This window comes from Falco biarmicus, chromosome 4, assembly GCF_023638135.1.
Source record: "Falco biarmicus isolate bFalBia1 chromosome 4, bFalBia1.pri, whole genome shotgun sequence".
Taxonomy (NCBI): domain Eukaryota; kingdom Metazoa; phylum Chordata; class Aves; order Falconiformes; family Falconidae; genus Falco; species Falco biarmicus.
In genome coordinates this window covers 43,586,771-43,610,815 of record NC_079291.1, presented here as the reverse complement: position 1 = coordinate 43,610,815, position 24,045 = coordinate 43,586,771, and the positions used below count along the sequence as shown (strand labels likewise).

Below are 24,045 nucleotides of genomic sequence, written 5' to 3'. Positions count from 1 at the left end.
TTTGATGTTGAGAGCACCTGTGTATTATTAGGAATCACCCACAATTTTAACAACTATTACTGATGACAACAGTTCTAGTGAAAACTGGGCCTTGTTACCAGTACAGACACAAAGTTTGCAACAATATAAAATACAGTTGAAATTCAGCAACCAAACAACACAGAGGCTGCTTGGAGCTGTCAAAGACCTCAAAGTAGGTCAAGACTGATAGCTTAAACATTTCAAAATTGCTAACCCAGGACAACTTCCACTTGACTTTTCTCAGAGCTTTTACATGGAGAAAAAAAATAATCCCAAAGCAAACCACTCAGCTTCAGCCTTCTCGTGACCATCCCGCAGACCAAGATCCTGCAAAGGTTCCCGCCTCACCACCGCGCTCCGGCCTCACCGTTTCGACGCCCCGAAGGTGTCAAGGCGCGGGCGGGAGGAGGGGGCCGGCCGGACCGCGCCGCGCTGAAGAACCGCGACCGCGCAGAGCCGGGTTAGCCGCCGCCGCTCGGCCAGAGCAGCCCAGGGCTCCGCCTCCCCTCGGGACCGGCGGCGGCCCGGCCCTGCCCCGGCGGAGCGGAGCGGCGCGCCGCGGCCCGGCCCGGCCCGGCCCCTCGCCCTCAAGCGCCCTCAGCGCCGCGCGCGCACGTACCGGCGCGGGCAGTGACAGCTGCCGCAGGTGACGCGCGCCCCCTCCCCCCGCCACCGCGCACGCGCAGTCACCTGCCCTCCCCGCCCCCTCACGACTCCGCCCGCAGTCACGACGCACGCGCAGCCGAGCTGCCCGGCGCGCCCGGATGGCGTACGGTGCTGGGCCTTGCTCGGGGGCAGGACGCCTGCGCTGCTGCTGCCGCTGCTGCTACGGCTGCTGCTGCTACGGCTGCGGCGGCTGCTCCTGGCCCCAGCTCGGCCGGCGGCTGTCTGCCGCCGCGGGGAGGCGGAAGCGTGGTGGCGCAGGTTCCGCCCCCTCATGGCGCTGTTACTTAGCAACGGGTTTCCCTAGTAACCGCGGCGACAACGGCGCGGCGGCCTGAGGGGGCGGGCGGGCGCCGTTTGCCGCAGTCGGCCGAGGCGAGTGAGCGGCGGCGGGAGCTGTGAAGAGGGAGGAAACTCGAGGCCCCCTGAGCGAGCCCCGAGCCCCCTGAGCGAGGCCGGCGCTGCCCTCGGGTGCGGGCCCCTCGGCTGGAGGATGGCAACGCAGCGTGCCCAGGAGAGCATCTATAACCTCCTGCCCCCCCTGGAGGAGAAGTCTGGCAAACCGCCCAGGTATGTCGGTGTGACAGTGCTACTTGCAGACACGGTGACTGGTTCTGGCAAGGCAATATATCCTATGGGTAACAGGTATCAAAGAAAAAAAAGTCTAGTTGTTGCGCCTCCAAATGAGTCACTAGCCAACACCGGCTCCATGAGCTGATGATTCAGTTTGGTATCTTCAATGCCATCATCTTCATTGACAAAGAATTTACAAAGCATTCTTTCCCCACAGAAGAATTACATGGCATCTTTACAGTTTGCACCTACAACAAATTTTCAGTGAGCAGATGAAAACTTGGGGTATTCTTAAAATTTTTCTCAGTGCTGCACTTCCATTCTTTTCATGTGTCAGGTGCGTCTTCTGACATCATTTCTTTTGCTTCTCTTTCTCACCCCCTACCTACAAAACAAAAATAGCCTTTTGCCCCCTGGCATGAATTCCTTTTGAGAGTTTTTGTAAAATTCCTATTTGATAACTATGCAAACATATGTGTTTTTTTCAAATCCTTATTACTTTATATGAAAGAAAGCTGTTAGTTGGCATTTTCAGTGAAAGGTTAATGTCGATCATAACTCAATAGCTTTAAATGAGTAGAAGTACCAGTGACACTCATCAGAATGGTTACTCCTTTTCAGACAAAAGGCTTCAGACTTGTGAGATTCCTAGTTCTGAACCTTTTCCATGTAAAAACAGATCATAGTTGTGGGGTTTTTTTCCAGTGTGAACGAAATATTTCTGAAAGGCACAGGAAAGTGAAATGACTGTATGGCAAAACACACAGCACACTAAATCCATTCCTGTCCTAACACCTTTCAAGAATTTAGATACTCCACGACCATCAAGTTCAGTTTAGGCAAGGGATTCCTTAGGTTGGATACAATCTGACTACATCCCCTTCTGATCTCATTGACTTGTGTTGTCACCCCACTTCCTCCTTTGGTTCACAATGTGCCAGATACTCTGCTGGTAACAACAGTGTTGAACCTCGCTAACAGCATGCTCTGACCAGTTTTAACTGGTGCATACAGTATCTAGGGTCCGGCCCCCCAAATGAAATAATATATATTTCACTCTTAACTGACCAGGTTCTACTCGTGAAACCATGGCAAGCATCATTTTCCCTAACTTTGATGTCCCAAGATGACACCTAAGGAACAGTAACTGTCTTCTTACAAATGTGTTGTCTTTTTCCCCTTGCCAAATGATGAGTGAATTAAGATTTTAAGTCCCCTATACCTGTGTTTTCTCCCTTACAACCTTCTTTAACTCTATGATACTGGTGTATGACAGCATTTAGCCACCTTTGTGGCCTGAAGAGTCACTTGAAAAGATACGACTGCCACATCTCTTTGTCCAAAGGAATGCCCACAGCTGTCTTCAAAAGATGTCTTCACGTTATGACAACATGTAATAAACTCAATACCTTCTCATTCCGAGTCTTTGTGAACTGTACTAGGTCAAACTCCTTATAAAGTATAATAATTTTTACCTTTCTCTACTGCGTAGCTACAATGCCACTCCCAGCAAATGGTGAGGAATACAATTATTTATGAATGTGGTGGGTTTGTTCCTATGTCTATAGTTGTTTGCCATGAATTTAACAGAAAAAATAAGTAATACCTCATTCCTTATAATAAGAGGTATTTCTGGAATTGTATATAATCTTAGGTACATAATTCTCTTTCAGATTTTGGAGATCAACTCTCCAGAAGACAAAATAACTCCACGTTTTTAATGAAGTCCTCTTACATGTTCTGATGTTATGATCAAGTACAAATACACGCATTAGACATTTGCAGCTCACATAAAAAAGCTTTTATCAGTGTTGCTGCTATGAATCCCTTTCACTGGCCCAGCATTACATTACTTTCATACTATTTCAGTATTTCCATAAAATAGGTTGTGTTATATGTAATGGTTTTTGTTCTTTATTTCCTTAGCTAAAAACATGGAATAGTGTTTTCATAACACATTTTTTTTTCTGTGAAGGAATAGTGTAACTGTTCATCAGCTTTTGTCTATCATAAATTAATATAACATGTCTCTTAAAGATAGACAGATTTTAAAAGGTACAATGAAGGAGCCTTAGTTTCAGGAGTGGGGAGTTCTGGTCCCTCAGGAAAACAACTGTGACAGCTGAGGTCTTCAGATAGGGGCGAGGTGCCGGTAATCAGCTAATGATCAGCATTTGGCTTCTTTTGGAGAAAATGTTTTCATTCTTATGATTAAAGCAGAACTTACAGTGCCATAAGCAATGTTACACCAAAACAGCAGTGTGTGCATACCATGTGCATACAGGTTTTCACGTCTGAGCCCTTACTGATTTTCATATTAGCCGTTTCAGTTTGTGCCAAAACAACCGATTACAGTAGTTCAGATCTGTGTAATACAAGAAATACATGGTTTGCTGTGCTATTTTGGAGCAGCCACCCATCTCATGTCTTATAATGGTCTGTAACAGATGGTTCAACAGGAACATTTGAGACAATACGGTGGACAGTCATAAGATAAACTGATGATCAAGGACATTATGTCCAACTCTCAACTACATTTGACATGTTTTCTGAAGCATGAGGTTTTACATACCTCTAAAACATGTTTCATCTCACAGAATGAAGCCATGAATGTTTTCATTATCAATACAGACCTCACATTTTTTGAAGCCAACTGAGCTTTTCCTTAGATGTGTTTGATTGCTGGGTAAGGCCCTACAATGTTCTGCAGCTGCAGCTCCTGAAATGGCCAACATAAATTGGCATTTGCATCTTTCTCATACTACAAACTTTAAAATATAGAAGAAAATCTATCAAAGTAGGTTCATGATTACTGTTTTCCTGTAGATGCATAACAGCTGCATATTTTGGATGCATTTTTGAACAAAACAGCAACATCAGAAAAAACTTTTCAAAATGGTGTTAGTTAAGAAATAAAGGCCAAGGTGTGTGATGCACAAACTCATAAAAATTACGAATTCATGCAAGCAATACTCAAAGCAGCTTATTTCCAAAATTTAGGGGTTTTTTCTGTTTCAAAATGTCTGTGTTCAGCATTTATATGAACAGTGCACACAGGAACCATTTCACAAAGAATGATAATGCAGACCTTGGAGACACAAGAGAAGAAGGAAGAAGCAGTTAACTTCAGAATCACAAAAAACATTTGTCAGTGCAGTGCTGGGCTTACATTAGCATGGAGGTTATATTAATGATGGCCTTTTTTGGGGAGAGAGTACAAAACAAATTAGCTTAGGGTTTTGGCATGAACTACTGCAAAAATGTATATTTGGAGAAGTATTTTTAATAATTTTCTGACCTTTAACTTCTTGATGGCTATTTTTTTATGTCTAAGGTATATATCCAAATTTAGACCATCCGTGAAACTTGAAGCAGAGAAAAATAAAGCTCAGTGGAAAACTATGGGACCAGCAAAAGTTGCACTGCCATCTCCAAAAAATTTTCTGCAGAAACATTCAAAAGAACCCAAGCTACCAGAAAGTAAGTGTAGACGTTAAATATATGAAATGTAATGCATTTTTAAATTTTAAAATTTGTAATATTAATGTTGAAAGTAACAGTTAGTTATGGAGGATTGAATTTTTAAAAAAGTTTAGATCAGTTTTGTATGCTGGGTCAGTTTCCATTGTTCCTTTTATAGTATCTGTGATATCAGAATTCCTTCTCTATTTTACAAAAATGTTTCCTGTTTGTGCAAAATACTGAAACAAGCAACAAGGAGATTATATATTATATATGTAGAAATTACCATAAGTATTTACTGTCATGTGGTACAAAAGTAGCTGAAATATAAAGAAAAAAAAACATCTCTTTTGGGTACAACTATTCAGATGTTGAAGATGTGTTGATGGTACATTCTATCCTGTTGACATTTCAATTTGTAATTACATAGTTAGGTATGTACATCATTCTTTTCTGCAACTGATCATTAACATTAAATAATATGAATGTGGGTATTAAAAGTGGACTAATTGCTTTAATGCTTGAAGAGATATGGGAAAAGTAAGTGTGCCTTTCATGATGTTGTAAGCAACATACAGCTTTTACTCTCTTCAGCACTTACTGTCGGCTCTTCATCCCGTACCATTAAATTGGCTGGTGGTATTCAAAACATAGACATTTTTGGAGACCTGAATGTCACAGAAATAAAATTGGAGTGTTCTGTTGCAAAATGCATCCTATCTTTGGGTGCAAACCACAGTTCTGTGTTTAAGAAGTTGACAGTTCGAATGTTTAGCTTCATGGCCAGTTCTGCAAGCGTAGAGTGAACTTCTTAGCGCTGCTGGAGTTCTAAGTACATTGCTGCCAGAATTTATAATTGAGTTATAACATTTCAACTTGAAATTGGTTTTAGTTTGGAGAAATAGAAGAGCTTAACATACAGTATATTAAAAAAAAAAAAAAAAAGGCTGTCTAAGAGAATGTAGAAGTCCAGCACCCAAATTTGCATGGCACATGCAAATGGCTTTAGCACAGGAGGCTTTAGAGTCTTGACGTCTCAGGCAACATGCCTTATTAGAACCTTACGGTAAACTTTGGTTCCAGAGGTCCTGTAGGCATCCTGGGTTGTTTTTGAACAAAGCCTTCACTTTTTGAGGAGATCTGAAGTGTTCGGTATACTGGAATGTAATACTTCATGACATCTGAGCATGAATGCTTCCAGGCTCAAGACCTTGTTAATTTACCACACTAGCATTTTAAATGGGCATAGGAAAGAAGGTTGATTCACCAATAGTTTGGAGCAGTCTGTAAGACCCCTTTTAAGTACTTGTATTATAAAATTAATGTTATCTACTTTAAAGTTGCTATATATTGAGGTAAGCACTCTGACTCATTTTTCTCAGACAAGCAGCTCACTATTTCTATTTTAACATGTTGATTCAGGGCTTCATAATAGCAATATGTGCCTTGGTGTTTGCATTTGGAATCAGTGTACCAGAGCCTCAATATTACTATGACACATCATAGTTTTGATCCAGACCAGTAATTTCATTGCCATGATTACATCCTAACAGATCTTGAGAAGGAACTGTATCATTAACTCAAAGTTCTTGTATCTTTGTTGGATGGAATTTCATACCTACCTCAGAGAAGTTACAGGCTTAATCATTTCTTTTAAAGCACGGCGCTTTCATCCTTTGGAATTTAACCAGTTATAAGCTGTCTAAATGGGATTATGGCATTGTGATTGTGGTATCTGTGCTGCCTTATTAGTTAAAACACAGATTGTAAGGACAGAACAAAAAGACTGAATTTTGTTTCCCCTGAAGTCTGGGATAGTGTTATTCTTTTGGAGTCTGGTTATTCACCACTTCTTTACAAAAGGTGTGTTTCCTAACTGAAGCTTGTATTATTACTGGACTCTGGCATTCATTTTAACCAAGCTCAGTTGCTGGCTCCAGAAGAAATGGGGGCTCCCAAAACAGCAAGTGAATGTGTACCAGTGTACTGCAGATAAGGGTGAGCTAGTGCTCACTGAGAAGCTTCAGATAAATTGTTTCCAAACACATTCAAAGAGAAACAGAGATTTAGTCTGTGTGTCCAATGGTACTGTTATGGCAAACAATCAGGTTGTGAAAACACCACCCAGGAAAGTATTGGTTCATGGGGTCAGCATCAGGAAACCAGCTGTTACAGGAATGAGCTCTGTCACTTGTAATGTTGCACTTATTTTCTGCCAAAGAACATGAACTCAGACAACCTGAATCAAGTTATCTCTGATAATGACTATGAGTCAGAGTTATATCTAGTGAGAAATATGGTGGGAAATGAATTGTCATTCGTCACTCACCTGAAGTGAGACTACTCAGGAGACTACTGACTTTCTGTTGGTGCCTTGGAGAAAGGATTACACTAAAGGAAGAGTTTATATCTTCTCTGGAGAAAGGATTGTGAGAAGTTGTTTATGACTGTTAAGGAGCAGCAAGAACAGGGCTTTTCCCTAAGGGGAGGTGGCCCAGAAATTGAGGGCAACCACAATGCAGGCTGGGCAATGATCTCACCAACAGAGTGCAGTCCCTCCACACCAAAGGCAGGCAAGCAGAGTGGGGTGGTGACAAAAATGAGTCCTGTCAATGGCCTGGTGACCATCAGGTAAGATGGGGTAACAGGCCGGGTCCATCCACTGATCCCACATAGCTGTTCAGGAACAGGACTAGGGGCAGGCATGGCAGAGACAGCTTGGCCAGACACTGACAGCACATGGCTGGCCTGAAATGTGGTCCTGAGCCCAAGGGTGTAGGGTGGATGCCCCAGATAAAACTGGGCAGGGCCATTATTAATGCCTAAGGGCCCTGGCCATGAGCATCTCTAGTAAGAGTAGTTTTAATCACATTTGAAAAAAGTCCTGTACTCTTGCAGTTAAGAAGAAATGAGTGGCATGTTATAAGGAAAACCCATCTAGTATTTCCTAGGTTATGAAACTTCTGTTTTGCCAAACAAGCACACTCATTTTCATCACAGTATATTCCCAGTCATTTCTTTCATTGTCAATACAGTTGGTTTCTGCTTTTATGTAATTTTGTACGTATTTTTTCCCTTTTGAAAAATGTAATAACATTAAATTGCAAAACTCTTCATGGTTATTGCTAAGAATATTTACATGCTCAATTCACAGGAAAAAAAGAAGAGGATAGTAAGAAATTGCCTGCATTATCAGTGCCACGGAGGACAGATCACCCCGTTATGGGAATTCACAGTAAAAAGAATTTTATAAATGCAAACGCAGTTGCTGCTATCACGGGGTTGCCTAAAAAGCCTCAACCTATTTATGTTGATAAAAGACAGGGAGATAAATACCTGCTTGAAACTTCGGGACTTGTTCCAAAATATATTAAAAAAAAGGTAAGTTTTATTAAATTATAGTGGAAATGCTAGTAGCAGTGCCTATTTTAGGTTCTCTATTGCATTCTCCTATGAAATGTTTATGATTCTTTTTGAGATGTTTACATACCAGTGCTGTTTGTGGTAGACCTCTGAAATTCATCAAGGAGAAATCACTGGCACTACAGTTGTGCCTTGCCTTTGCTCTGTATTCGCTTGCTTATGCTGTCAGCAAAAAATTGGCAGAATGATGCTGCTAAAGCAATAGCATATGTGTTGCATTGGGAACCCAGGGAATATCTAATGAGGAGACAAATGGAGTTCTGTGATGAATGAATGCTGGCTCTTTAGAAAGATAGGCAGGGAAGAAGAGGAGGTGTCGCCCTTTGGGTGAAGGAGCTGTTCAAATATATGGAGCTCCGCTATGGAATTGGTGACAGCCTGCTTGAGCTTGTGGGTCAGGATCAGAGGAAAGGCCAGTAAGTGTCAAAAGTATGGTTTTTATGGGCCATCTCTTGAAGCAACTTGAGGAAATCTTCAGATCATGGTGCAGCTTCTTATGGAAGACTTCACCTTCCTTGGTATCTGCTGAAAGGACAAGACAGTGGGATGAAAGCAGTCCAGAAAGGTTCCTGGAGCATGTCACCAACAGCTTCTTAACAAAGATGGTGGATGGGGCAACCAGTGGTCATGCTCTTCTGGTTCTGCTACTTACAAAGGAGAAAGAACTGGTGAGAGGTGTGATAATCCATAGTAGACTTGGTTGCACAGGCCATGAAGTAGTTCAAGATCCTCTCCTCCTCAGGGAGGCAGGTGGTAGTGTACAGACCCTGTACTTCAGAAGAGCAAACATCAGGTTATTCAGGGAACTAGTAGGTAGGAACCCAAGGGAGATATCTCTGAAAAGCAAAGGAGCTTGAGCGTGCCTTTAAGGACAACATCCTGAACCACAAGAACAGTCTATTCCACTACTCAGGAAAACAAGACGTATCAGGAGTCTGGCTTACTAAACCAGGTAACTCACAAAAGAGCATTATGTGGAGAGAGACACAATATATGGCACAACTTGTGAGGGAGAAGATGCAAAAAAAAGGAACCTGCAGCCCTTGCACAATACCTTTGCATGGCTACACGTATATGTAAAAAACAATGCTAGTCATAGTGCTACCCAACGCTACAAGATTTGTGAATCATTTGCACTTGATAGAAAGAAGGTAAGCTCCAGCACCTTTTGGCAGAGCTAGATAGGCTTCATTTTACAAAGGATAAGGCAAAATAGATGTGTTCCCGTAAGTACATCTGAGATATGCAGAAATTATTTTTCCTCCCAGAAACACAATTCTGCCACGTCCAGTATGGGACAGTTTATGATTCCTAAGTAGTAAATTTTCATGTATGTATTAACACTACATACTGTCTTCTGTGGCATGCAATGTTCAGCAAAAATCAGGATACAGGAAAACTTTTCAGAGAAAGTATCTAAGGAATATGTTTCAGAACGTAGAATCTTGACACCATATAAAAAACATACAATAGCTTGCTGTCATTAACAGGTTTCAAACTCCTCACTGAACCATCAGTTCTTATAAATAAGAAACAACTTCTTCACCCTTATAGAATTATGGTGTTACACCGAAATGTGTGATACAGAGAAATGAAGAAATGAAGAGAGCTCAGAAAGAATATGAGGCCAGTATCTTGGAGCATCTCAAGAAAAAAGCCATGAAACAGCTATCTGATGAAGAAAAGACAAGTATTCTGCAGGTATGTATTTTGATCTAGTGTGATTAGTAACATACAAAAGATTAAATAAGGCAGTGTAAGTCCATATAAATAATAAAAGTAGATACTTTAGGCGAGGCAGGTGAGGTAGCTACTTTTTCACTAGATGGAGCTGTAGAACAATTGTAAACCGAACTGAAGGGAGCTGATCTAGCTACTGCTTTAGTCCAGGTTTGCAAGTATTTCGATTCTGTTAAGATTCCTATCCCGCTTAATGACTTCGAATTTCAGTGAAACTTCAGATCAATGCAGAAAATTACCTATATGGGTTTAGTGACAGTTCTGACACTTTTCTTGTGAATCATGGAAAAATACAAATGGCTGGTTTTTTTCTCCCGATGCATAACATCGACGCTTATTGGCAGTTTCTGTCTTCACACTGTGGCTTTACTGACTAAAGCATAAGCTCATGCTTTAAAGTGTGGCAAAACCAGAAAACAGAATTAAATCTCAATATATTCACAGAATGATGACTGGAAAAATTGTATTTTGTTAAGCTGTTTTGGATATTGTCTTTCATACAGTTTTCATACATTTTTTATTGCACAAGATTTTCTAAAAAGAAATAATACCATAAAGAAGTAGAGCAAAAAAGAAATATTTTAAAAGTATATCATATCCTTGCACTGGAATTTCTCATGACCACATTTTAGCCAAATTTCCTATGAAAGTGAGGCTTACATTACTGTGATAACTGTTTATCAGGCTGTCCCTTAATAACTTGATCTTAGCAGCCACATGAAACAAATTAGCAGATGGATGGACATCTCCAAGATGCTCAATTCCCACAAAAAAAAAAAAAAAAGCCAGCAGAATATCTAGAGAGAAAACATGGTGTCTAACCTACTTGCAGTGATTAACTGGTTAATTGGCAAGATCCAAATAGCTAGCACAAGGTTGTCTCTTGCTTATGCAGCAAGCAGTAGAAGCTAGGAAGGAGTATGGGAGAGAGATGAGGGTATTGCATTGACAGAAATATAAAGAATGTAACAGAAAGGGTGAAGATTAAGATGATTTTTATGGTGGGAAAGGCATGGGACAAGCTGATGGTTCAGCAAGTTAACTATGCAGCAAAAATACATGTGCAAAAAGGCATGTGAGTTCAGCTGCTCACAGTTCTGCATTTAGTTTGATTAAAATTACATTGTATATTTTTAAAATAGAGTGCACTGAAATATTTTTTAATTTGCAAGTTTTAGATTGTTTTTATTAAGTCAGTATTTTCTTTGAATTTTTTTTTTTTTAAACAAAAAAAACGTTGCTCTTTCATGGGCCAGATTACTTATACAGTTATATTGTCAGGAGGAATTAGTGTCCCCAGGGTATGTGGCTTCTACCCAGTGCTCAGCTGTAGACATATGGGAATTCTTGTCTTTTAAAATAATTGACATTGCTAGTGAACACATGTGCACAATCTGCTTTGAAAGAATATGTGGCAATAGATGTCTGAGAACAAAATCAAGCCTCATGAACTTACAAAAATAAAGGGAAATAATTTGTGCCAACATTTTTTGAACTCTCCGTTATGCTTACTTTGGTTGGGATTTTATGAGAATAAAAGAGAATGTTGATAAATGCAGTACATATTTCTCACTGATCCAGTATGTATTCTTTATACAGAGTTAGATAGTCAGTTTGTGATCTAGCCTATAGCAATATTGGTCAGCATATTGCTGTTAGAGGAGCTGTGAGGGAGATTTTTATGGAGAGAGTCATGATCTGCTTTTGATTTCTCCACTCTGTAGGGATAGAGTAAATTGTGATCAATGCCTGTTGTAATGTGTTTTAAAATTCACTGTTTTCAGTGATTTCCAAACTAGTTTTTACTAATGTACACAAAGAATTATTTAAAAGAAGCAGTGAATGACTCTTCTAGGAAAGCTTTGGAAATACGGTATTTATTTTCATGACTATATATTTGTAAACTATACCTGATGCCTGGTAGACTAGGAGCTTTATTTAAGTACTTTGTAGCCTTGGATTGCGAAGACAAGTAGCATTACAAGACAATAAATAAATAGCCATGTTGCTCCAAGTTTCACATGTTGAGGTAGGGTTTTTCAATTTATGTAGATGTTTTTATATGAAGATTGTTGGAGTAGCCTTCATGGACAACTCTTAGGTGCTTAATATGAATAAACAAAAAGAATGAATTGCTATGCAATAAATACGCTGCTTTGAGTCAGTAAAATATTAGTTCACATTAAAAAGTATTTTTTTCTTAATCAGTATTGGCAGTGAGAGGTCTTTTTTTTTCCTGTTAAATCAATTCATACAGCGGACAAAGTCAGACAAGTTTTTGAGCACAGGAGTCCTTGAGTTCTGAAACAGAAGCAACAATCTTCAAAGCTAAATATGTATTAAGAATAATTTCTCTAAATTTAACTTCAGTATGTTAATCAATTAGCCAATTCGATAGAAAAGGTGCTCAGCAATACTGGAGAAGGGCATGAAGTTGGAGATCGCAATGTGCCACAAAATCAGTGTGTCAGCTGAATTTGGTTTTAGTTATGGAGGAGAGTTGAAAACTAGTTGTCAAGGGAGTAACTTCAGGTTTTGGTTTTTGAAGATACTTTGTAATCTCCTGTAAGGAAACAGAACTGAAAGCCAAAAACATTTTGGAGAAGTGTTATCTCACTGATAGCTATATTGTATTCTTTACTGATTGCTGTATGTGTTCCTTGTAGCAGGTGTGATTATTAAGTTCACTTACACAGTTTTCATGAGGACATTTGATGCACTGAATAAACTCTACTAAATCCTCATATATGCATGTACAGGATGTGTAGATTTTGATTATCCTCGTGAAGAAAGTAAGAGCAATTGTTGCAGTAATTCTGAGGATGTAAAGCCAAGTTTTAAATTTAATTTTTCTACCACAGACTGATTCCATTCAGCATATATTGGTGGACAAAAGTTTGTCTCTGTGATGTTGGTACTCATAACAGGTTTATAAGTACATTTTAGATGATTGCTTGGGATTTTTTTAGGCAGGGTTTTAGTCCTGGGCTTTTATATATGGAAGATACAGTTCATTTTATCTAGTAAGGTAATTCTTTGCATAGCAGCATTCAAGAGAGGTAGCAGTTACTGAAATTATTGTTGATAGGGTCAGTGACAGCTAGTTTTTTTAGTCCAAATGATAAATAAGTTGCCTGTAAATGTTATTGTAAACGTAGATTAGGAAGGGAATATAATTACTGAGGATTTTTTCAAAGTAGTTCACAGAGATGAAAATATTGGGGGATCACTTTGGTGTCTATGGTCTGAGCAAAGTCTCAGTTACAGAAAATGAAGCTGGTGGTGACATAAAGTGAAACAGCTGCTGAATTTTGGCTGGAGTTCCAACTATTGGTACTCTTGTGATTACTTAAGGTAGGCAACACCACTGTGCGTGATGTAGTGATATCTGTGGTAGCTAGGCTGCCATGTTGCTGTTTATGGGGAATGGTTTCTGTAGTGCAGTTTCTAAGACTATTCCTGTTACATTTTGGAGAAAAGAAGGCATTTAAGTGGTATGAGTTTTGAGGCAGCTTTAATGAATCCTAGTAGTCCCTCAGTGAGCATACTGGCATTAGATACAATGGAGCAATCAAAGTTGCCTACCTATAGAGCACTGAAAGCATAGAAAATCTCTTACACTAAGGAACAGTCACTCTTCATTTACCTTGTGGAGTTTTTCTTGAAGATACTGAGGACTGGAAATTAAGTGTACAGGCTTCCCTGAGTTCCCGGTAGGCTGCAGAGTTTACTGTTAGTCACACTGACGTACTTTTTTTCAGTTTAGCATTTTTGTAGCTTGTCCTTCATAAGCTAGTTTAATTATTGTTTTGTTGCCTCTTAAAGATACTCATTTTTTCTCTCCAAGGCAGAGTTTTTTCAAGACTATTCTTTATATTGCATCATAATGAGTCAAAATTATTTGTTGCAACTGGTTTGACTTTTAAGTAATTATTTGGTCCAATTAAGGTGATTAAACATTATCCATATAATTGTCTATTATTGTAACATTGCAGTGACACCAAACGCAGTATTAACAAAAACCCCTAAGTAGTTCATGTGCTTATTATTCTTAATGAATTAAGTTTTCCTCATATATTTTCTTTTCATGCAATGGTACTAGGGGCTGAAAAAGAACTGGGAGGAAGCGTATCGTGAATTTCAGAGTCTTCCAATAAAAGTAGACACCATACGCCAGAAGTTATATAAAGAAAAGCTGGAATCACAGATGAAACAACTGGAGCATGACATAGAAGTAATTGAGAAGCACAAATTTATCTACGTTGCAAAGGAGTAAGGACTGTTTTTCAGCTATTGCCTCTTTCCTCCTTTTTTTTTCTCTACTGCTACATCTCCAAGAAGTGCCCCCCCCTAAATTCTCAGAAGAAATTGACAAGGCCAACTATTCAGAAGAACATATTTAAGTAATACAATCATATAGCTTCTTAGAAAAGTTGTTACATATAGCTGTCATTGTATAAGTCACATAATGTTTTGAAATAAATTTCTGAATTAAACTTTGAATATAAAAACATTAATTTATTATTCTTTGTAATTTTTATTAACTACTGAGACTTCTATAAACGTCATACAAAAAGCATAAAAAAACCTGCTTCATATGTTTGGATCATTTCTTTCCATGCAAAGCCAAAACAAAGTGAAACAATTGGGTACTGAAGACAGCGTGGTAAATAGAACTTCAGGGTGGGTTGGCTTCTGGACTAGTTATTAAAGAGCTGTTGTGCTTAAAAGCTTGAGTGATTGTATTTCTAAACAGCTTGGCTTGTGCATAACATTTTGTGTACTCATTTTTCATTACCAAAACCAGTTTTTACAGTGGAAGCCCATAGTAATACAGACTTCACGCAATACAAATACCACATGTAGCTTGCTGTGTGTGTTTATGTATAATTAATTATGTAATACTATAGTAAATCTACAACTGAAGTAGAAAAATGTGTTTTGATTGCCATTATGTGTATGATATTAGCATGAAAGCAATATATTAACATGCAAGTCAGGACCTAGGCAGAAATTATATTCAGTAGACTATATTGCAATCATTTGCATAAAAAGAAAAAATGTTTTTCTTTCTTACTGCTTAACCTTTGCTTTAGATCACAGCTTTTTCTGTATGGTATCAGTCATTACCACCAGCAGCTGTTGTGACATCACAGTATCTGACATCAGCAGAGGATGAAGTAAAACAGTTCAAATGAACCATTAAAAACCAAATTTTCACGTACATTAAACTTCTTTCATAAATTTGTCAGGGAATGTCTTTGAAGACTTCACAGTGGTTCTAGGCTATATTTCTTGTGCATCTTAAATTTGTCTGTGACCTGCACTAGGAAAGCGTGGGTGAGCAGGAATGTGTATTTTGTTCTTTGTAACTTACTGTTCAGCAGTCATGTTTATTTTTGAAAGATACAAGCCAGAAGAAAGCTGTGGTTTTGTAAAATATGTATTTCATTTACTGTTTACTTAAAAGAATTACTTATACTGTATATTTTAACAAAACCACACCAATTATAAGCACTTAATAACACATCACGTTATCTCCTAGTGAAGTACAAGATGCCTTTTTTAAGAAATGCAATATAATCAAACATGGCTGTTTCCTGTGGCTTAAAATAAAAAACTAGATTTGACTCCAGAACAGCATGCATTCCCACTGCCTCACTCTCAGCTTTTAGTTCCCCAAAGACCATTTGTCTGAGTTAGGTTGAGGATCTGTTCTTCCATTTATCATCAGTGCTAACTTTATGGAAATGTAAAGTAGGTGATGGCCTATCCCAAAATTTGGGGCAAGCAGCTAGGCCATGCTTGGACACATTAATCATTCACCAGCAATAATGACTGGTTTTTCAAAATTGTCAGACGGCTCTTAGTATATTATTGGGAAGTTAGGAAGTGAATGGGAAGGCATGAAAAAAGTATTCCTGCTTAGCAGGAGAGGGAGAGACTAAAGCCACCGTGCTTCTGTAGCTGAGTGGGCTCTCACTAGCATCTTTCACAGTACTGTGGGGTTTTTTTGCATAAACCTCACATAGCGCTTTGCAGGTAGCTCTGCTGCCACACGAGATGTTCCCCTCTCGATACACGTGAATAGCTTCTGTCACCCTGTGGAGATATTACAGTTCCTTCCATCTATTTTGATGTGTATTCCATGCAAACTACCAACAATTCTGATTATGGAAAATCATAATGATACTATTGAAAACACACAGAGAAGGGTAACATTCTTACCCTTTAACTCTCTCTGGGAACTTTGACAAAGTAGATTCACAGAATCCAAAGCATGTAACTGTATTTGTATGTTCATGAAACGCCAATAATTGAAGGCGTAATGTTCACGAATCAACTAATATGTACCATCAGTATAACTAAAGCAAAAAGGTGAGTAAACACAATTGTTCTGATAGAATTGTTCCTTCATAAAAGGTTTTAAATATTAACAGAAATAAGTCTGTCCATAGGCTTAAAAGTAGCATTACTAGTTGAAACATTCTGAGAATTCACTATTCAATTACTGGTAGTCAATGAAATGATGAGAAAGAAAATCATCAAAATGCTTTTAGTACTTCGTAATTATTAAACTGGAATTTATAAATGGTCTATATTAAATTGGATAACCACCAAAAAACACATGCTAAACAGGGTATGAATACTCTATTCATCAATAAGTTATGTTGCCACAAACTGGAAATATTTCCTGTTGGAAGTTGTGCATGACAAAACTGTGTATCTATTTTTTAAAAATAGCAACATGAAATTATGATAAATATCTCACTGGCTGTTCTTCAAAATGAAACTATTTATATCCAGGAAGGAAGGGATCAGATATGGCATCATCACAAACACAGGGAGTTCCTGATTGTATGGCTCCGACAGAGCTGCCTCGAGCAAGCATCAGATCTGACAGGAGCATATGGGCTCCATGTGGCTGGTTTCAAAGCGCGGTGGTTTCTTGGGTTCTGCATGCGTTCCTGGGGACTAAGTCTGAGAGAATTCCTCAAAATCTTCCTTGCAGAGGGGCAACCTCATTCCCTTCACAATATAGTAAGGGCAAAATTCTGTGGGTGAAATAATACGGGAGAAATTCCTCACTGTTTTCATTTTCTTTAGTCTCTGTATTATTGCAGGAGGGCATGTTCCGGCCCTTTGTATGTTTTTGTGAAAAACTGGCAGCACGAATGGCTGTTGTGATTGCTCTGCCACAAAACTAAAACCTAGTCCTTTCACTGGCAGACATTTCAGAGAACAACATATCTAACATTTTCAGTCCTAATGAAGGCAGACATCTTTCAGAAAGAAAATTTCACATACATGCAGATTAATGAGAGTCCTAGATAAATGCTAGTGTAGTCAATGCTTTCATCCTTGGCTTTATGATGCTTGTAATATTAATAATATAATTACAGGAGAGACAGGTGGCAAAACCTATTATTAAGGTTGCCTGACATTTCCCATAGTCAAGGAAGCTAGCTGCTGAGCCCTGCAGCCAATTGGGATCGTCCATCCCAGTAACTAGAAGCATATTGAGCCTGACCAAGCTGAGGAGGACAAGCCATTTCTCCTCCCATGAGTGGACATCTGAGGTAGTGATGTGTATTTGACTGCTGAATGCCTAGACTGTTTGGTTTGTGTTTTTTTTTCATTTTGTCTCGATCTTGCTCCAGTTCCTTTCTGTTATGTAATGTTATGTAAATAAAATGTGAGTAAATTCAAGGTTTCCATCCTCCAGACTAAGCAGTGGCATTATGGTAGGAATCCAAGGTGAGATGAGTTTCTTGTTTGTGTTTTTTTCTTTGCTGTTTAAAGGATGCTGAAGTAAATGTGACTTCCATTTCACCAAGTTATAAAAAACATATTTAATTTCTTTTTATAGACTGCACCTCCAACAAATGGTTGCAGACAAGCAGGCATAGGCATGTTGTAGACTACGTTCATGTCAGCTGGTCTTGTTGGTGCTGCTATGAGGATGAACTTTTGTTCAGTCACAGTACTAGCCTGTGCAGTTAATCTGTTGTTCCATGCCTGCCTCCACACTGACTCCACAGCATGGAGAAGTTCACACAAACACGCAAACACTGGAATAACTTTGTCTTCAAATCCTTCCTCAAATGTTCTTTGTAATGGCGCCCACCAAAACTTTAACAACTGCTGAGCTGCTGGTGAGCTGAGATTAGGGCTTATCTCACTGACCTGTGTGGTTTACTTGAACTCCCCTGCCACTGTAGCCAGTTGTTTCTTGTTTTAGGCTTAGATTGTAAATTATCTGTTGTGTGGATCATCTTTTTTCTCTATTTGCTTAGCATCTGACACAATAGAATTTTTGTCTGTAAGTACAGCTCCTATGTGCTTATAATAATAAAGATGTTCACCTGGGGATGATTTAAGACCATGCAATAAAGGGAATGGATTCAAGTTGTTTACTAAAAGGATCTGTTTTCCAAGAACCCTCATTTCATTTGTTTCAGCAACTGGAAAGTAGGAGTTGAAGGAAGAGAAATGAGATTTAAAGCACTTACTCCCTGGAGCAATATGATTTATTCATGTCTTTGTCATATAATGTTTTTGAAATGCAATGATAAAGTATTTAAACCTGGCTTTTTCACTGGTAGTCATTAATACTGCATTTCTCATTTTTGGGGTTCTTGATTTCTGCAATTTGAGCCCATATGTCTGAAATACAGGACTTTTGTGCCTAAAGTTAGAAGCTATGCTTTGAATCTAGACAGGGCTATATAATAGTTTGAAAGCTATTGTCTCAAACTGGTCACTCAAAATTAATGAAATTAATGTTTCATTTACTCTCACTAGGTGAGAGACCCCATATGGAAAATTCAGGTGACTCAGTATTCTAATTCCCAGAGCTGCTGTAAAGATAGACAAGTACCTCTAGAACTGTTCCCGCATTGCTTTGAGAGCTGTATTAAAGCTGAGGAAGCACTATAATAATGCTCTCTTCAAAGCAAAAAAATTCAGTAGCGTTCAACATATGGCCCCAAGCACTGCACAGTGAAGAAATGACCACGTTTTGCTGTTTGCTTAGGAGGAACGGTCTGTCTTTTACACAAACAATAACATTAGCAAATGGTCTAAATCCAGCATTCCAGCACCCTTAGGGAGCGGGTCATTCTGTGTAGCAACGAAGCTCAGGGGCTGGCTGGCCAGAGGCACGTAGTGTGTCTGCGCTACAGAACTTGCTGGACCAGATTCTGCTTTTCAATACACGTTTGTTACTGCACTGTTTGTTCTAGGCAAGCTGTGAAGTATACAAAATTACATCAAAGATTACTGCGCTATTTGGGAGGTGGGGTGGGGGGAAGTCCTCAAACTGTTGTTTACTTGGTTAAAAACCCTCAGAATTCTTTTGTTTTGCAGATTTTCCCAAATTTACTGTAGATTATTAGAAGAAAAAAAGAGGGATGAAGCCAAGTGAACAACCTCCTTTAAAAAGGAAAGAAACTCTTAACAGTTGAATTCATTACATTGGGTGTGACCCACTATGTATTTACAATTCCCTGACTAGTTTTCATGGCCATGCATGACGATTTTGTCATAGGATATGATGTGAACAGCATTCCTGAAAATAATGCTTTATCATTTAAATGTCATTACTTCTCAATAGCTGGTTAGGAGGTGTATTTACATAGTATTATGAGGGAAATAAAGTTTATTCTAGTATTAAAGGACAAGAGGAAACTTTGTTTGCATTTATTTCAGGTATAAAGAACTCCATATTAATAACATGAACCTGAAAAGCAGGAAGAGTATCTTCAGGAGCCAGGAAATTGGAAAGTGAAGTTTGCGCTGCTCAAGTCTGGCACACTGAGATTAATAACAAACAAAAATGCAGTTTTGTATTAAAGATGTTTATCACGGACCAAATAAGTCAAAGCCCAGAATTCTGTGAAGCAGTGTCTAACACTGATTTAAAGGTCATAAAAAATTTTAAAAAAATGGCTAACATCTTGAACAACAGCTTTTAGCCCTTTGCTTGATATCAAAGTTACTGTAGGTAATTTTCAAAGTCTAAGTCAGTCTCATAGACTCAGCACAGGTTAACTGTGATAGCTAAATGCTCTGAACTTCCCTTGTGGATCTTAGATGCTGCAATTGCTTTAAAGAAATGGAACATTCCAGTTCCTCAAGGCGCTAATTCTGCTGAAATTGAAGTTTGACGGAAGCTAGATTCCAGCTTGCAGTGCCACTCCATCACCTGGTGTAGTACAGTAGTTGCAAAGGGGGAGTATAGCATCTATACTATTGTACATTGCACGATGCTGTGTAACCCTGCCTAACTGGACAGCATTTCCTATGGTCTCCCTAGGTTCTTGAATGTGGGGGAATGGTTTGAGATACTGCTTCATGTTCTCCCAGATGTCTGTAACACTGTCTTTCAAGTATGTTTTGCTGCACTCAGGGTCTTCAGCACCCACCCTATGGGCTGGGTAACTGCCTCAGGTAATGCAAAAGTTCTCAAAATTCTGGAATATATTAAAACTGGATACGAAAGCAACCTAGAATGGCTTTCAGCATGTCCTAAAGTACTACATATGCTAGACTTCTGTGTTTAATATTCTCTTCAGTGGCCATTTTACCCAAAAATGTCTTTCTGTGTACAACTGGCGGGGCTGCTTACCTTGTAACCACCAAGAAATGCAGGTTTATGCTTGATAAGATTGCTTACAGTTCTGCTGTTCACGTAACAGCTGCAGCAACAGGCAGAACCAGAATAGGTGCTCTTACTTCATCCCCTAATTGGCAAGCTTTTACCTAGGTAAGCTACACCTCCTAAAATATTCTGGATTTTCATGCTTTTCATGTCTATTTTTGACATTATCATATTAAACTGAATTGTCAATTGTTTGTTATAACTTCTTGGGAGAAGAATACATAATCGAGTTGCAAAGGCTAACAGGTAACTCCATGATGTTGGTCTTGGACTGCTTTCTTGGTATATTCCTGCCCCCAACCTTCTATTTTTAATATTTCTTTACATTAAGAGTTGTGAAAGGGTGGAATTTTTATATTCTGCTTTTATCAGTAACAGGGTAAGAGAGGAAAAGATGTGTAACTGAAATTATAAAATTTGTTGGGTAAAGGCATAAGATATAAATGCATTCACAAGGGATTTGCATCTAAGCCTTAACTCTGCGTTGTTTCTGTGTGTGTTGCTTCTTCCATCTGCTCCTTTATGTCTCTTGGCTATGTGTCCAGACCTACTTGTTAGTATGATCTACCCTATTTTCTTTGTTCTTTCCCCCTTTGATCATTTCCCATGGTTGTGTATCTAGAAGTGTTTATTCTTTTCCTCCTATTTTTAGTTTATAAACAAACAGCTAAACAAATACAAACATTCTTCAGAATGCTTACGGACTTTTTCACAGTTAAGGCCCTAATACCATGTTTCAAATAATCATATTTTGGCCCTAATTAAAAAAAGTTTTTGAAAATCTACTGTAAATTCATTCATTCTGCACCAGTTCATACTATAAAGAAAACATGTAAACATTCAGTAAGTACATATACCATCACAGCAAAATCCTTAGCAGCCTCATTTCCTTCATGTGCAATAAAGCACATTAATTCTGGTTTCTATTAATTCTGTGAGTTTACAGAACCATGAATTTGTCTCATTTGCACCAAACTAAAAAAAAAAAAAAGTATTACATTTTATGCTAATGAAAAAATCTTACATGGAGAAGAGCAATTTTGTGGATTGGACCAGTGGTTACTGATAGCAGCACCACCCTTCAAACTGTACCCCACTTAAATTTATCTAGTTTTTCATTTCCATGTTTATTGTTATTAGCAGGACAGGATACTTCATTACACTTCTTAAGTGATTTTTGTAAAAATGCTGGAAGAGAAGAATACCAAAAGTAAGACTACAAAATGCCATTGTCCAACCTTGACGGGAAGAACAAACATTTCCTGCCTAAATTCTTCAGTACAATCCCAGAGGAATTTATGTTTTAGTATCTTGTTCACGTTAATCCTTTTCAAATCGTTAAGCTTCTGTCTGTGGTGTGGTTAGGACAATCTCCAGTGCTATGAGATGCAGTGGTCAGACAGTGGACTCTGCCAGACAGTGGTCTGATAAAGAATGTTGTCTAAAAAGACAACTCTGTAATAGCGACCAAACTAGTCCAAAAGGTAGAAGAAAACATTACTCAAACAGCAGTGGCAAAATTAATCTGAGTTTCTAGTTGTAATCTAAATAGCTTCAGAATTATTAGAGCCCAGTTCTGTGATGTTTATGCAACAGCAGCTTTATCTGTAATGTGGTGATAACTGAAAAAGATTGCATTAGCTTTAGGGCAAATGTGGGCTTTAGAAGGGGTTCTTGCCCACCTCTAAGCAAGAAGAATCCTCAAATTTTGAAAAGTGATTGTGAGTACAGATCAGTAGCATTTAATCCCAAAGTTTAGATGAAAAAATTGATGACTTTCTTTCTCAATAGTTGTACAAAATGTTGACATGCAATTGAAATGCAAATGTATTTAGGGATTTTGGCCATTATGAAAATTTATGTATTTTACAAAAATATTTTTATTGACTTTATGTAGGTGTGTACAAGTCTGTATATGCTGTTTATCAAATTCACCACTTTTAATTAAGTTTTATTTTAAAGCACCGTGAGCAGGAACGATTTTTTTCCAGCATACATATACGTATGTATAGATACAGTCTTCATATACACGATATACCATATCACTTCTGAGGCACACATATTCTGGAGTCGTACTTTGTAAACCTGGTCTTCTGTCCTTTCAGACATGTTGTCAACTGTAGCAATAATTCTAAGAGTAGCTCCTTAATTTACCAAAAAAGCAAACAGATCTGGCTTCATATAACAAAGCATTTATCACAAGATAATTTTCAGTTGCTTTAGTACTTAACCAGACTTTAATTGGTGATTCATTTATAGAAGCTCTCCTAACACCAGATTCCTGAGCTATTATTTGCCCTATCAGTTCTAATGTAAGTGCGCTAACAGGATGCACCTAAAAACCAGCCTGTGTTGGACACCAAACTCCTACTGTAGACACACCCATAGTGTTCTCTGGATTCACTTGTTGTAACTTGTGACCTACGTCTCAATGACAGCACGAGCAACACGGCAGCGGGCTGAAGGTGCGGGAAGACATGGCTTGCTCCAGCATGTGCACAGCGGCGGGGTGCAAGGCACACCAGTGCAGAAGTCAGCAAGGATGGAAAGCAAGATTAATGAACTACTGGAAGTTTGCTTCCTCGCACCCTGTTTTCTCTCTAGAGTATAAGCAACAAGCTATCAAAATGTCAGTCTAAACCACAACAGCCTAACCTTACCCACGAGTTCATCCAGCCCAGGCTCCTTACCCAGCTCTGCCCAGCGCTCCCCACCACCCCGCCGGCCCGTCCCCGCGCGCGGGTCCCCTCAGGCCCCGCCGGCGCCCACCTGGTGCCGCCCCGCACCCTCTGCACCGACACGGGGGACCCGCTGCACCGATACGTGGCACCGACGCGGGGCACCCGCCCGCAGGCACCGCTGCACTGTGCCCGGCCCAGCGCGTCCCGCACACCCGGCCCGCGACTCCGCAGACAGCTCAGGCAACGCCAACAGCCCGCGCTGCCTCGCCTCTTCAGAGACCTTTGCCAATCAAGCCTATCGCATCGCGGCGGAAGGAAAGCTGACGAGGGTCTGTTTAGTGAGCCGCGACCGCCGGCGGGCACAACGCGGGTTCGGTGCCCCAGGGAGGCGGGGGGACCGGCCCCAAACACCGGGGTGCAGCCCGCCCCGGGCACCCCGCAGCCCGCCCAGCCGCCGCCGCGGCCCCAGCCCCGCTCCCCTGTCCCGCCCCGCCCCGCCCCGCCGCGGCCCCTCGGGCGGGCGCGCAGGAAGATGGCCGGGCAAGGCGGCAGCGGCGCGGCGGCGCGGAGCGGCGGAGGCCGCGGCGTTGTGGTAAATGCAAAGCGCGGCCCGGCCCGCCCCGGCCGGTCGCCCCCCGCGGTGCGCGCCCCCCGCGTTCCCGCCGCTCCTTCCCGCCCTCCGCCGCCATGCGCTGCCGCAGACCCTGCGCCGCCCCCGCCGTCGTGGCTCCCCCACCGCCGTCGCTCCTCCGGCGCTTTGTGTTTGACCCCCCGCGCCGGCCCGGCCCTTCCCTGCTGGGCCGCGGCCCCGCTCCGCTC

At 40.2% G+C, this 24,045-nt stretch overlaps 2 protein-coding genes across 3 annotated transcripts in view; both read left to right on the top strand.

Moving 5' to 3' along the window:
- The first annotated feature begins 1,130 nt into the window (after positions 1-1,130).
- On the top strand, positions 1,131-19,070 carry ENKUR (enkurin, TRPC channel interacting protein). Its single transcript, XM_056334439.1, has 5 exons — positions 1,131-1,254; positions 4,592-4,737; positions 7,874-8,100; positions 9,697-9,843; positions 13,985-19,070. The coding sequence occupies exons 1-5, from the start codon at positions 1,178-1,180 to the stop codon at positions 14,156-14,158; spliced, it is 771 nt and encodes a 256-aa protein (XP_056190414.1). The 5' UTR covers positions 1,131-1,177; the 3' UTR covers positions 14,159-19,070.
- A 3,382-nt stretch (positions 19,071-22,452) lies between these two features.
- PRTFDC1 (phosphoribosyl transferase domain containing 1) overlaps positions 22,453-24,045 on the top strand; it is a 49,148-nt gene continuing 47,555 nt past the window's right edge. The window contains exon 1 of one of the 2 annotated variants that reach the window (XM_056334441.1): positions 22,453-23,818. In XM_056334441.1, coding sequence (XP_056190416.1) covers positions 23,759-23,818 — 60 coding nt within the window. In that variant the 5' untranslated portion in view covers positions 22,453-23,758. The remainder of the gene's footprint in view (positions 23,819-24,045) is intronic. The other variant, XM_056334440.1, reaches the window with a different exon arrangement.

What these genes read in the sequence shown, in the direction of transcription:
- ENKUR (XM_056334439.1), top strand. Translation starts at nt 1,178, where the DNA reads ATGGCAACGCAGCGTGCCCAGGAGAGCATCTATAACCTCCTGCCCCCC. An exon ending in CAAAATATATTAAAAAAAAG is followed by an intron (nt 8,101 to 9,696) that starts GTAAGTTTTATT and finishes TCACCCTTATAG; the next exon opens with AATTATGGTGTTACACCGAA. An exon ending in AAAAGACAAGTATTCTGCAG is followed by an intron (nt 9,844 to 13,984) that starts GTATGTATTTTG and finishes CAATGGTACTAG; the next exon opens with GGGCTGAAAAAGAACTGGGA.